The sequence below is a fragment of the Ochotona curzoniae genome, unplaced genomic scaffold, assembly GCF_017591425.1.
Source record: "Ochotona curzoniae isolate NIBS_2020 unplaced genomic scaffold, NIBS_Ocur_1.0 contig_2723, whole genome shotgun sequence".
Taxonomy (NCBI): domain Eukaryota; kingdom Metazoa; phylum Chordata; class Mammalia; order Lagomorpha; family Ochotonidae; genus Ochotona; species Ochotona curzoniae.
In genome coordinates this window covers 24180716-24194235 of record NW_024465573.1, presented here as the reverse complement: position 1 = coordinate 24194235, position 13520 = coordinate 24180716, and the positions used below count along the sequence as shown (strand labels likewise).

The window sequence follows — 13520 nt, the reverse complement described above, 5'->3', positions numbered from 1 at the left end:
AGGTTTTGGCCTCCCCTGCGGGAATGCTTTGGCTTTGGAGAAGGGGGTTGGCCTGTTTCTAGTTACCTGCTTCTCTGGAGGTTAGGAGGCCATTTTCATTGTCAGACTGTTAAGTGCTCCTTACAGAAGAGGGGAGGTTAAGCCATGGTCCAGTGGCTGCCCATAGCCAGTTGGTTACAGAGGTAGTACCTTGTCCAAGTGCTGGTTCCTTTACAGCCACCAGTGATGCAGATGAGGCTCCAAAGGTTCAACTCCCTTGATGGGAGTCTTTTTGTTTTATGCACTTATCCCTAGGCTGTCATGGGAAGTGGGTGCCACAGCCTACCCTTTGCAGGCCACGGGCTGCACCCTCTCCCCTATCCCCTTCCTCAGCACTGCTTAGAGCTGACTCTCTGCAGTGTTCTGCATACAAGATATGTGTCTGGCATGTAGGGATGGCGTCTTGTTCAGGCCTCTGCTGACCGCAGCCCCAGAAAACCTTCCTTACTGCTTGCTTCCCTGCCTTCCCCTCTCTCCCCTGCTTCAATTACAGCCACAGCAAGGAGAGGGGAGAGAATAAAGGGCCAGGGAGGGCTTGGCCAGTTGGCAATGAAGAGGCTCCTGGTGATGCCAGGAGGGACTGCAAGTGTGGTACCTGGAGGGCACCTGTAACCAGGGCCCTAAGTGTTGCCCCAGCAACCATGGCGGAGAGAGCAGGTGAGCATGCTGCTCAAGGGCCTGCTGAGGGACAAGGTCAGGAGGCAGGGCAACTCTGGGCACGCCAGCTCTACTTGGCAAGGAATGGGGTGCAAGGCTTGAGTGAACCCCTGGGAGAGAACACAGAGGCAGACAGGGCAGAGACAGGACCCTCAGGAATAATACAGGACACCCAGGACCCTAATATTGTCATTATTCAACATTGGTGTCCCATATGTTTGAGTCCTGGCTGCTTCACTTCTGATCTAGCTCCTTGCTAATGTGCCTAGGAAAGCAGAAGAAGTTGGCTCAGACATCTACATGGGGTACCTAGATGGAGTTCTAGGCTCCAGATCATGGTCTGGCTCAGCCCTGCCTGTTGGGGCATCTGGGGAGTGAACCAGTGGGTCAATTTCTCTCTGCGTTTCAAATAATAATAAAAAATTATTTTAAAAAATGTAATAAACCTTTCCTAGAGGAGCTTTAATGTATTTTATTGTTACTTATACTTTCTCACATTGAATATGGTGCCATTTCCAGGTTCAGGGACTGCCCTGAACGTCCTGGTGGTCCCATGCTATCCAGAAAGGTTGGGCTTGCAGAGGGAGGTGGGAGAGTCCTGAGGGAGAGCAGCTCCCCAGTGGGGTGGGGAGGAGATTGATGGAGACAGGAAGGGGATCATGGCTGGAAGTTCCAGGCTGAGTGAGTGAGGGACCCAGTGGAGGCTCAGGGTTGACTCCTATTTTTCTCTCGTGTCTCCACCCCAAACCCCTACCCCAATCTCTCTGCAGTCTTCAGGGAACCCTACACCGTGCGGGTGGAGGATCAAAGGTCAATGCGTGGAAGCGTGGCTGTCTTCAAGTGCCTCATCCCCTCTTCAGTGCAGGAATATGTTAGCGTTGTGTCTTGGGAGAAAGACACAGTCTCCATCACCCCAGGTAAGGCAGACCATGGGGCCAGGCGGTTGGTTTTCTGAACTGATCCAGGCCTTGAATGTGGTCTGCAGGTGATTGCAGGTGTTTGGCAAAACACTCTTTGGTGTCTGTCTGACCTTCCTCTGTATGGGGAGGTGAAGGCCTGTCCGCAGGTGGCCTTCGCTGTGCATGTGTGCAGTCCTCCTGCCCCAAGGGATGGGGCAGCCATCCTTCCAGACACTGGAGTCCTGCTTGACTTTGCTCCCAGGCAGAGAAGGCAAGGCTGGAGGTAGCTTTTTCGGTGTTGAAGGTGAGATGAGGAGAGAGAAAGGCTGGCTGAGGTTTGTGTTGATGTGGTGAAAGATATGGTGAAGTACTGATTTTCCCCACCCCTGGATCTGCTGCGGGAAGCATGCCCAGGGTGGCTTGTATTATTCCCGAAGCTGTCTGTGGACTTCGCCAGTGATCTGGGTGCCTCACCCACGGCCAATGGTGGGAGTAGGGTGGGGCGGAGTGGATGGAGGGGAAGAAGGTGAAGCTGTGTTGTAGATTCCCCATCTTGCAGCTGCTATGATTCCAAGACCCCTCATGACTGGTCCTTATCTGCCTCTGAACCCCAAGGGAGAACCTCAAGGCTTTTGTGTACCTCTGGGCCTCCAATTATTAACAGGTGGGCTTGGCCACCCCCTCCCCACCCATCTTTGTCTGTTGCAGAGGATCTGTTGCCTTCAACTTTGTTTTCCATCTGTGGAGTACAGGGATTGGGTGAGGGGCTCCTGGAGCACCTTGAGCTTGAGTGTGATGGTCTCTGGCTGGTTGTGCGTGAAATGATTCTTGGGCCAACTCCCGATCAATTGAGTTTGAACTGACAGCTATCATGACCAGATACTTTTTTTTTTTTTGAGACATTAATTTGAGTTTTATGCTCAGTCCTCTTGGCTTCTCTCCATTCCAGGCAGGTGGCCAGGCCATTATTTCTGCTGGCTTCAGAGCTTGTAGCCAGCCAGGACTTCAGAGCTACATGGGGACCACCGCTCTTGCTGTTTTGTAAAATGGGAAAGGCTAGGATGGCTGTTCCATTGGTCATTTTCCCACTACTCTAGTGAAATGCCAGAGGCTTGGCTCCTTACAAAGCAAAGAGGTGTATTTAGCTCATGTTCCCAGAGGTTCAAGGATATGGCACTGGTGGATATTAGTTTAAGGGATAGTATTGCAAAGGTAATGCCTGTGAGAGGGAGTGATCATGTAGTGGTGATATTGGCAAATGAGGCAAGGAGATAGGAAGGAATACATGAGCTGGAATTGCTGCCAGTCCTGCATTGTAGCTCCTTCCCTTTACCTGTCAACTCAGGACACCATTTTCACATGGTTGACCTGTGCCTCCTCTGGGACCAGAAAAGAAGAGGCTCCACGATGGCCATGTGGAAGTTAATCTCCATGTAGAGACACCATGAGAACTGCAAAAAACCATATGCACACTCATCCTCCACCCCATTTGTATATTTAATTGAGACAACACTCTCTATCCCGTAAAAGGGACTGATAATGTGTCTCATCCTTCCCTCCCTCATGACCGAATACGCTTCCTGCAGGCTCCATTCTCTAACACCACCACACTGAGGACCAAGCTTCGGGCCCAGGAACCCATCAGAGACACACTCCCACCATAGCAGGTGTTTTGTCTTGGGAGACAAAAGAGTCACAGGCAGGATGGTGCTGGAGAAGGCTCAGTGGTGTGGCTGGAGGAAACAGATGGAGACAGAATTTCCTACAGGGTCAGATTTAAAGGAATCAAAGAATGCAGAGCTTTCCTATACACTTGAGTGTATAGACAAGGCATGATGTCCATTAAAATAGAAATAATTATTAAAGGCTTTTTTTTTTTACTCTGAGTGTTTATTATATGCCAGGCACTGGGTTAAGGAACTTTCATCAATGATCTCATTTTAGCCTCACAAAAAGCCCATGATGTGTATGCTGCACCCACCCACCCTTTCCATTTTACAAGAAGAAGGAGGCTCAGAGAAGCAAAGTAACTTCTGGGTCACGGGTCCATTAAGCGAGGACAGCAAGGATAGAGGCTTGGACCGGGTTTGTTTTTCAGCCTGTGCACTTAACCTCACACAGCAGCATCTCCCCCACTCCCACACACATACATCCAATTAGGTGTTACTCTGGCTGCCACCATGAGGGCCGTGGCCTCTAGAAGAGGGGGGAAAAAAATCAATGTGAATCTTTTAGAGAAGGCCTCACAGAATTGAGTCCACTGTAGAGATTAAGAGCCTCATATCTAGAACCAGATCTCTCCCTTATTTACTAACCAGGCAAGTAAGTCTCAGACCCCCTCAGTTTCCCTGGCTATGAAATGGGCCCCGTGAGTCGAGAAGAGAATGAGATGAGCTGCTATGTACATGGGCACTGCTGGGAATACAGGATGCTCTCCCTGACACAGTGTCCTCCTTCACCCCAGTCACAGCCTCCCCAAGACCTCCTTGACCAAGAAGGAGGGCGTGGGAGGTCACTGGTTTGTCTTCTTCATCCAGCATCTCTGGCTTTTAGCGTGCTTGTTGCCTTCCACAGTCAGGGTGAATGCCCTCATCATACTCAGGGGGTGAATGCATGGGTGTTTGGAAGAATCCTGAAGGCAGCTGGGACAGGATGGAGGCAGTGACATCAGATGGGAATGATGGGCAAGAAGAACCCAGCCCACAGGAGAGACCCAGATGGGCTAGTGGGTTCCCGAGTTGAGGAAGTGGAGGCAGTGAGTTTGCCTCAGGCAGCCCTTTCGTTGGTGCTTTAGGGCTGCCTTTGATGTGCTGGTGGCCCCAACAGGCATCATTATCAGGGAAGTGGCCTCGATGCTAATCTGCAGGGCTGTGTTCAACTTTGGTTCTGTAGAATCCTTTCTTGCCTTTTGTCTTGCAGAATTTTCTTCCTGTGTCTAACTCTCCCACCCCATCCATCATTCTAGATCTTTCTACAGCTATACATTAGATCCAGCACTGTCACTCCCCTTGCCCCCCAAGACACACAGTTATAACAAACATGTGCCTAGGAGGGATCCTCAACAGCTGGAAAGAGGGGTCTGTCATCCTCCAGGCTCTAAGTGAGGGACCAAGACCAGAGCCCACAAGCCACAAGCCTAAATTTTGTACCTTTAAAATGGCTTGCAGGCTTTTTTTGCTAAGAAAGTGGGCTTTCTCTGCTATCCCTATTCATATTCATGCTACACCCAGTGTGTGTGTGTGTGTGTGTGTGTGTGTGTGTGTATTGCGATGGGGAGGCTGTAGGGCAGCTTCTCCGGTTGGGAGAGATTTAATGATCAGTTGCCTTGAAGGTTGAGGAAGGATGGAGGAGCCAGAATCACTTTCTTGTGACACTCCAGGATTTGCTTCTGGGGCAGGGAAGCTGTGTTGACTTTGATCTTTGGATCTGCAGGGCTGGGCTCTGATACTGCAGAGTCAGCGGGAGCAGGTACTGGAAATCAGGAGGAGACATGCGGGACACTGATTGATCCATTGGGGCTCCAAGGGGCAGCCCCTTGGGGAGAGTAGATGCCTTGAGAGGAGGGGGCCCAAGAGCAGGTGCAGGTCCCTGAGAGAGGGAGCCATCTCTTTCCCCATAGTTCTTAATGAGAAAGTCTGGAGAGGGCGGATTCAGGCTTAGGCCCTAAGCCTGCTCTGGGAGTTGGGTAGTTGAGCACAGGTTCATCTTTTTGGCCAGCCACACCTGTCCTGGGGTTGCAATGGAATCTCCTCCCAGTTTTTCGGTTGTACTTTTTTCAGGGTAGGGGCAGGCTGAAGATACAGACTAAAGTACTACTCCACCAGCCTCCACCTGCCCGCTTGCCCTTGAACAGGCTGCCTTCCTTCACACTTGCTGTTTAAAGACGGGTGAATGAAGCACACAGCCTTTCCTCTTTGGTTGGACAGACCTTGCCCCTGGCTTCTCTCCTGAGGGAATTAATGTTGCAGTAAACTGGCTCTCCAGAGCCCATGGGTGGGTGGGGGGAGAAGAGGGCCAAAGGCTGTGCACAAACATAAATTAAAATTAAGGCCTCCAGTGAAGCTGAGATGTGGTTTAATTTCCCATCTGCATGATCACCATTACAATGCATGTTACTGGATATAAAGATAAATCCGGCCCTGTTCCTAATAGCTTTTCATTTCCACCAGACCTGATTATATTGATGCGGGCTCCTTGTGGGAGTTTCCCAGCATGCTCTTCCCCAGCATCCTGAGTGGTTCTGTCGGCCCCAGTGGGAGTGTTTTGGACACTGCTCAGACACAGCCAGATGTGCCTGCTGTCGCTCTGGAAAAGCAGCCTCAAGGAGCCCCCTGCTCCGAGCCAATAGATGGGGCCCATGGGTGCTGCGCTGTCATTCCAACCTGGCCAGGCTGTGAGTGCATGGAGAGCATTGTGTGATGAGGGGCAAGGAGAAATCTGGCCAGAGGGGTCCTGTGTGCAAAGTCCCACCTTGGGGCAAGCATTGCTTAGGTTGCCTAAATCTCATTTTATTACCTGGGATCAAGTCCTTTCTCCACCTCTATTTCCTTTCCAGTTTCCTGCTAAAATGTACCCTGGGAAGCAGCAGCTGGTCCAAGTGTTTGGGCCCCTGTATCCATGTAGCAGACCGGATGGAGTTCCTTGGCTTCTGGCTTTGGCCTGGCCTAGCTCTGGCTGTTGCAGACCTTTGGGGAGGTGAACCAGCAAATGGAAGATCTGTGTGTGTATCTCCTTCTCTGTTGCCCTGCCTTTCAAAGAAAGACAAATGAGTAAAATAAGCATTAAAAAAAATAATTAAGGGCCTGGTGCATGATTGGCTAATCCTCTGATTTGTAAGCACAGGGATCCCAGATAGGCAGCAGTTTGTGTCCTGGCTGCTCTGCTTCCCATCCAGCTCCCTGTTTATGACCTGGTAAAGCAGCAGAAGATGATCCAAAACTTTGGGACCCTGCCCCTGCATGGGAGACCCGGAAGAAACTCCTGGCTTCAGATAGGCTCAGCCTGGGCTGCTGTGCCCATTAGGGAGTGAACTAGTGGATGAAAGATCCTTTTCTCTGTCTCTTCTTCTCTATGTAGATCTGCCTGTCCAATAGAAATAGATATTTTTTTTAGAAAATGGGGAGGGTCCTCAAAAGCCAGGATTTGCATGAGGCTGTGCCTCCCAGCTGGAGCCCAGCTCTGCCCATACAGAGAGCCAAGCGAACCCCCTAGCACTTCTCTGGATCCCTGCAGTGCTTGCTCCCAGAGGCTGCACATCCTGAGGTTTCCATGGATCTTTATAGCTCGCTCTCTTTCTCCTCTCTATCTTTTCTCCTCTCTTTTTCTTTTAAAAAGCTGCATTTGTTTTCATTGGAAAGAGAGATCTATACAGAGAAGGAGTGTCAGAAAGATCTTCCATCTGCTCATTCACTCCCCAGATAGCAGTACTAGTTGGAGCTGAGCTGATCCAAAGCCAGAAGTCAGGAGTTTCTTCCAGGTCTCCCATGTGTTCCAAGGCATGCAGCCATCCTTTGTTGCCATGCCACAAACAGGGAGCCAGATGGGAAGTGGAGCAGCCAGAACGCGAACCAGCACCCATATGGGATGCTGGCACTTGCAGATAGAGGATTAACCTGTTGAGCCATCACACTGGCTCCTACATCTTTTTGCATTCCACCTGCCACCTCCTCTGCCTGGTCCTCACTGCTCCCTGCCCCTGCTTGCTGATGCCCCTCCCAAATTTGACCTTGAATTGTTTGCATGGTCCCCTTCCACAAGATTATTGCTCCTCCAGTTCTATCCCTTGGAGTGGCCCCTTCCTTTTGTCCCATGGTCTGAGTGGTTAGATGTCCCTGTCTGCTGCAGGAGGGGGTACAATTATATCCCTTCCATCATTGTGCCATTGGGACGGGCACGGCACTCCCACAGAGTAATAATAACATGATTAACAAAAATTCCTACTGTGAATGAGACCTCTTTAGCATAAGACCTTTTAAATTTGTGATCTCTGATCCTCCCAACAACTCTTTAAAACAGATAATGCTTGTTGTTGCTGTACTGCTTTTACAAATGCAGACGGTGAGGCCCAGAGAAGTTAGACATCTTATCCAAGGCCACACAGCTAACAAGGGACATGACCTGAATGTGAGCTGGGGTTTTCTGGGTTCCTGTAGTGCCTGCTATCTCTACAGTACAGTCTCCTCCTTGGTGAAGGAGTGAACAGTCCTTAGACTTCCACACTGGATCAGGGCCTGTCCCTGTCTCCCACACTCGTTTGGAGATAGAACTGTGTCACCAGGTAACTCCCAGCTGTGTGTGTTTGCCAGAGGTTCTGAGGTTGCGTTGTGTTTTACTTGTTTGAAAGGCAGAGTCACAAGATAAGAATTTGGGGGACAGGGTAGAAGAAGAAAGAGACAGAGAGATCTTCCATTCCCTGGGGTCCTTCTTCAAATAACTGCAATGGCCAGACCAAAACCATGAATTAGGAATTCCATCTGGGTCTCCTATGTGAGTGGAAAGGACCCAGGTACTTGGACTATCTTCCATTGCCTTCACCAGGTTCATTAGCAAGGAACTACGTTGGAAGCAGAGCAGCTGGGACTCTTTCCTGTGTTCCAATATGGGATGCTGATATTACAGGCAGCATCTTAACCCACTGCACCACAATGCTGGTTCTGGCTCCAGTTTTTTGTTGTTGTTGTTGGGTGACAAGTTCCCAGCTAAAATAGCAGCAAACAAAATGACCATTCTAACAAGGGGACTTTCCTGGGCACTGGCACTGTTTAGGGCCCAGAAGACATAAAGGTGGAACTGATCCTGGAACTCAAGAGTCAGCCCATGTTGTCAGCTCAGATGGCTAGGGATGGAAATTGCCAGAAGTCAAATCATCCAGCCCCTCCCCCACCTCATCCACTTTGGAATGTGGGTCCAACTTCTCATTACCTTTGGCTCCAGCTTTCTACAAAGATTGCTTTGGATGCCATGGGTCTTACACCAATTCTGGCAGGGCATGAGCCCAGGAAACAGAGAGAGAAGTGGTGCTGGAAACCAGTTTGGACCACATATGGGCCCTAGACGTTTCGGGCTGACAGTCCAGCTGCCTTGTTCACTTACACAGCAACCTGGATGCTGCTCAGTGCTCCTGCTCCGCCTCCTCGTCTCTCTCCTGGCTTTCCCTGGACCTGAGAACTGCTTTTGTTCTTCCCTCTTTGTCCAAATCCCATGTGATTTTTCAGGGTCTTGTTCTGATATCGCTGTTCTCCGTGTTCTTTCCCTGTCCCAGCTAAGCATGAGTTTTTAAGTCACCCAGACTAATCCCTTCCTAAGGATCTTTCTCTGAGTGGCTGCTGAACTTCATCATTTCCCCCCTGCAGACACTGGTCACGTTTTGCATTGTAGTATTTTCGCATCTTCGCTGTCTCCACTGTGGGCGTATGGAACCCACAAGGGCATCCTGCATGTCCCACTCAGATTCTGCACTCCTTCGGAGCTTGTAGGGGAGCAACAGGCCAGCCCCTGCTGTACTGTCCTGCAGAAGGGAGGAAGCAGGAGACAGGACCCGAGTTTCCACTGACACCGGTGGTATTGCCAGGGTTTCTGTTGCACATTCCTGTCCCTCCATCTTTTATATGTCCAGTTGGGACCTTTAGATGAGCTGGTGGTGAATGGATATGGACTCAGGCCAGCTCAGCTCATGGGGCTGACCAGGGCCTGTTTCTTGCCTCAGGGGGCCCATCCTAGGGCTCTAGGGTCCAGGTGAAAGGAATGACACTGCAGAAGCCACTTCCTTCCAGCTGCACCAGCCCAGGAAGACATCCCTAAGGGATGCAGGCTCAGAAGGCAAGTGGTGGGAGCCTTAGATAGAGGTAACAGTGCAGGTCAAGGCAAGGAGAGGACAGGATGACCTGGGCGGGGAAGGGCAGGCCGGAGAGGCAGGCAGAAGTGATGGGTAGGAAATGTAAGAGTCACAGGCTGTGTAACCCCTATGGGAAGAAGACAGGGCACAACAATGATGACAGGTATTTATGGGGTTCCTTGCTGGGCTGGCTCTTCTGAGTGGTTTACCATAGTCAGTTCATTCACTTATTTGATTCTCCTTAGTCCATTCTGGGACTGATCCTGAGTCCAAGGGACAGAACAGTCCTTTTGCCATGAGGTAGAATGCAGTTTTGTTTCCCAACCCCCAAATCTTTCTTCTATTTGAAAGATAGAGATAGATAGCCAGAGCCCCCATCTACTGGCTCACTCTCCAAATGCCCACAAAATCCAGGACTGGCACAAACCAGGAGTCAGGCTCTGAAACGGGGTCTCCCAGGGACATGGCAGGAAACAGTTCCTTGAGTCATTGTCTACTTCCTCCTATGGTACACATTAGCAGGGAACTAGAATTGGGAGTACAGCCAGGACTGGAAACCAAGCCACGGGATATGAGATGCAGAGATGTCAAGAGCCGAGTCCCAGCTGCTGTTCCTAGCACTTGACTTACTCCCCCATTACACAGATGAATAAGCTGGGGGCACAAAGTAAGCTAAGTAAGTGGCTTAAAGCCAGGAAGAGCTCTAATTTGAACTTAGGCATACAGCACTCAATCCTCTGTGTCCCCCTGTGTCATCTTGTATTTTTCTTGTCTCACAATAAAAAAGTAGATAGCCCAACATGAGTGCAATGGCAGTTTGGAGTAGCCAGTTCTCAGAAGGTGCTGTGGGTAGTGAGAAGACAATTCATGGTGTCCACTGGCCTTGGGCAGTAGCTTCAGCAAGTTATTGCCAAGGCCAACATGTAGCCATGGAGGGATCATGAACCCTATCGTACACATATCCCTGAAATGAAACTTGGGCATGTGAGGACACAAAAATTCTCAGGTAGGATGGCTCAGTGGCCAAATCCTCATCTTGCATGTTCCGGGATCCCATGTGGGTGCTGGTTTATGTCCCAGCTGCTCTGCTTCCCATCCAGCAACTTGTCTGTGGCCTGGGAAAGCAATAGAGAATGACCTTTGGACCCTCACCTACGTGGGAGAACAAAAGAAGCTCTAGCTTCAGATTGGCCTAGCTTCAGCCATTGCAGGAACTTGTGGAGTGAACTAGCAGACAGAAGATCTTGCGCTCTGTTTCTCCTTCTCTCTGTAAATCTTCCCTCCCAATAAAAATAAATCTTAAAAAAAAATCTCAGGTAGAGTAGGAGTGGCCTCAATACTCAGGGAAATACCCCTACCCCACCCCCAGCTTCATGGGGTACCCAAACTTGGGCCCCGTCTGCCCCAGCCTCCCCCCCTCCAGCAGGAGCATCTCTCATGCTTCCCACAACTGCCACCTTTGTGGGTGCTAGGTGGGAGATGACGAGCCAGGGAGGCAGCCACCCAGAAGAATGGTGGTACCAGGAGATGATCTCCACTCAGTGTGATCTTGAAAAAGCCACAAGGGCCTGGGGCTGGACAGACCATGGATCCAGTGTCTTTAACTTAGCTACTCCAGGGTAGTATCTGGGCAAGAGAGAAGGGAGGCAGGGCTGTGAATTGTCGGCTTCATCATCACTGCATGGCACCTGATAGAGACTTCCCCTGGAGGCAGGCAGTGGGGGTGTGTGGTTTGGAACTGACATGGTCAAGGGTGGCTCCATATATTGCCCAGGTCCCATTTGCTTCAAGTGTTCAAGCTCTGGCTCAGTAACACTCTTCTCCCTACCGATGATAACTAGTCTCCCAACGACACAACATGGAAAGCTCTTTTACATGATGTCCCTCTCTCTGCACTGTTGTCTTGTCCATTTTACAGATGAGGACCCAGATGCATGGGGTTTAGCAGCTTGTGCAGTTACTAGAGAAATCAGAGAGAAATCAAAGAGAAGGAAGTCAGGTGTGAAGCTATGCCCATGTATGCAGGGTGCAGTGGCAGGTAACTGCATGTCTACTCATCGAGTTCTTCTTGCAAATACACCTTTCCTTGTGTGTGGAGGAAATGAGAGTCAGAGAGGCTCAGCAATTTGCTCCAGGTCACACAGCTTGCAAGTGGTAAGACCTGGGCTTGGGCCCAGAGTTTTTGTGCCCAGTGTGATGCCTTTGTCTTTGTAACAGCGACTCCGGGTAGAGGGCTGTCCTAGAGTCTCCCTGGTTAACATTTCCCTCACGAAGGCCGTTAGAGAGAAGGCAAGGCACCTGGCTCTAACTGTGGCTGGTGCTTGTTTTTGTTTGCTTTGTGGGGGAAGGGGCATCTGACTCGGACAGTCTCATCTCTTCCTTGATGTGTGGAAGGGAGAGAATATCTCACAAAGCTGCTCAACACGCGTCACAGGTTAGGCATGGCAAGGAAGCACACAGACACAGCAGAGGACTCCTCCCCCTGCTCAGATAGCCTAAACAGACACGACCAATACAGCAATAATGACCATGAGTCAGAAAACGGGTCGTCAGCAATGGAGCTCTTAGGTGACGAGTGCTTTTCCCATGTCAGGTCATGTCACTTCCCCATCACAGGCGTTGTACATTCTTGTGGGTATTAGTATTCTCACTGTGTTGTTGATACAAGGCCATGGCACTGGCCAGCCTTGTACCCTAGGCCACAGAGAGAGGAGGTTTGGAGGGAGGATCTGAAGCCAGGGCAGTTTGGTTTCAGCTTTCAGTAATGATGCAGGCTACCCTCTCAACCTGTGCCCTCCATCAACTCTCCTGACTGTGTTAGACAACCAGTCCATGGGCAGTGATGTCTTCTTAAGCCAGCTAAGCCACACCTGCAGCAGGTACATCCTTAAATTCTTCAGCAGGCATGAAAGCCAAAGTTGGGGGTGTTGAGAGCCTGTTCCAGGTCACACAGCCAGGGGTGGAGCACACCTGACCTCTGCTGACGAGGCCTGCCTCCAGAAAGTCCTGGAAACGCCACCCAGGGCGCATGCCCCAGCCTCCCCAGAACTGCTTCCAATCTCCCGGCAGGAGAGCCTCTCGCAGTCGCGCGCCAGTTGGTTGGTTCCAGAACCATCCGCCACGCTTCCCAGTCAAGCAGAAATGTCTCGTGTTCGCAGGTGCCTCTGGCGGCGTGTGCATGTGTCATGTTTTGCTTTTCCATTTAGTTCGTAGCAGGTGCTGCATTTCCAGAGCACCCACTGGGTGAATTTCAGCAGATTTAAGACAATTGCAGGCCAGCGCACTGCTCCTGGGATCAACGCCGCGGCAGCGGACAGGGAGCAAGCGGCATTGTTTGGTTAAGTTGGCACCTCTGTAAGTTACCCTGAAATCAGAGTGGAATTCTTTATAGAAGGTTATCCTACACATAAATCATCATTAGACTACCTCATTTTTGTTTAATGCCTACCTAACTGTGCTGTAGTCTAAAAATGTGTGTTTAGTGAAGTCAAGGGTTGCAAGGAAATTATAGGGTTTTCAAAAACCCATTTGCTTTGCTGGTGTTCACATCAGAATCAATCTTGCCTCCAGTTCTCAATCTCGTCGCAAACATGCAGCCCTGCTCGCCGGATTCTGGCATTTAATGTAGGGTAGCATTTATTCAGAAGAAGCCAACGGTGCTTGCAGAATGGTAGAGCTATGTATAGACAGCACTTCCTGCCAAGCCTGTGATTTTGAACTCTGTTGTTCATCAGTGAGACGTTCCTGCTCGAGCCAGAGCTGCGTGGAGACACCAAGCGGGGAGACCAGCCCTAGTTAGGGCAGCTGGGGCGGTGGTCTGCGTCCACAGTTGCCGCAGACCTCACGGTGCGCTGACTGGCACGTAGTAGGTGTTGAAGGTTGTTGAAACCCCAGAGGAAGACTCTGCCTGGAGGGTGAGGCATCCTTTGTATTAGCTGTAAGTGGGATGAATCAGAACAAAAGGCAGATGTAGTTGTGCTTGGGTCTATCCACACCTATTCCAGTGTAACCGCACTGCTGCTTCTTGCCACGCCCCAGTCAGTCAGGCCTTCTTTGGGGTAGTGTGAGGCTGAGTGGCCTGGCACGGGCTC

General features: G+C 50.6%; 1 protein-coding gene across 1 annotated transcript in view; it reads left to right on the top strand.

The window, feature by feature from the left end:
• DSCAML1 (DS cell adhesion molecule like 1) overlaps positions 1-13520 on the top strand; it is a 302952-nt gene that overhangs the window by 18279 nt on the left and 271153 nt on the right. Inside the window, exon 3 of the mRNA XM_040977288.1 lies at positions 1467-1613. Coding sequence (XP_040833222.1) covers positions 1467-1613 — 147 coding nt within the window. The remainder of the gene's footprint in view (positions 1-1466; positions 1614-13520) is intronic.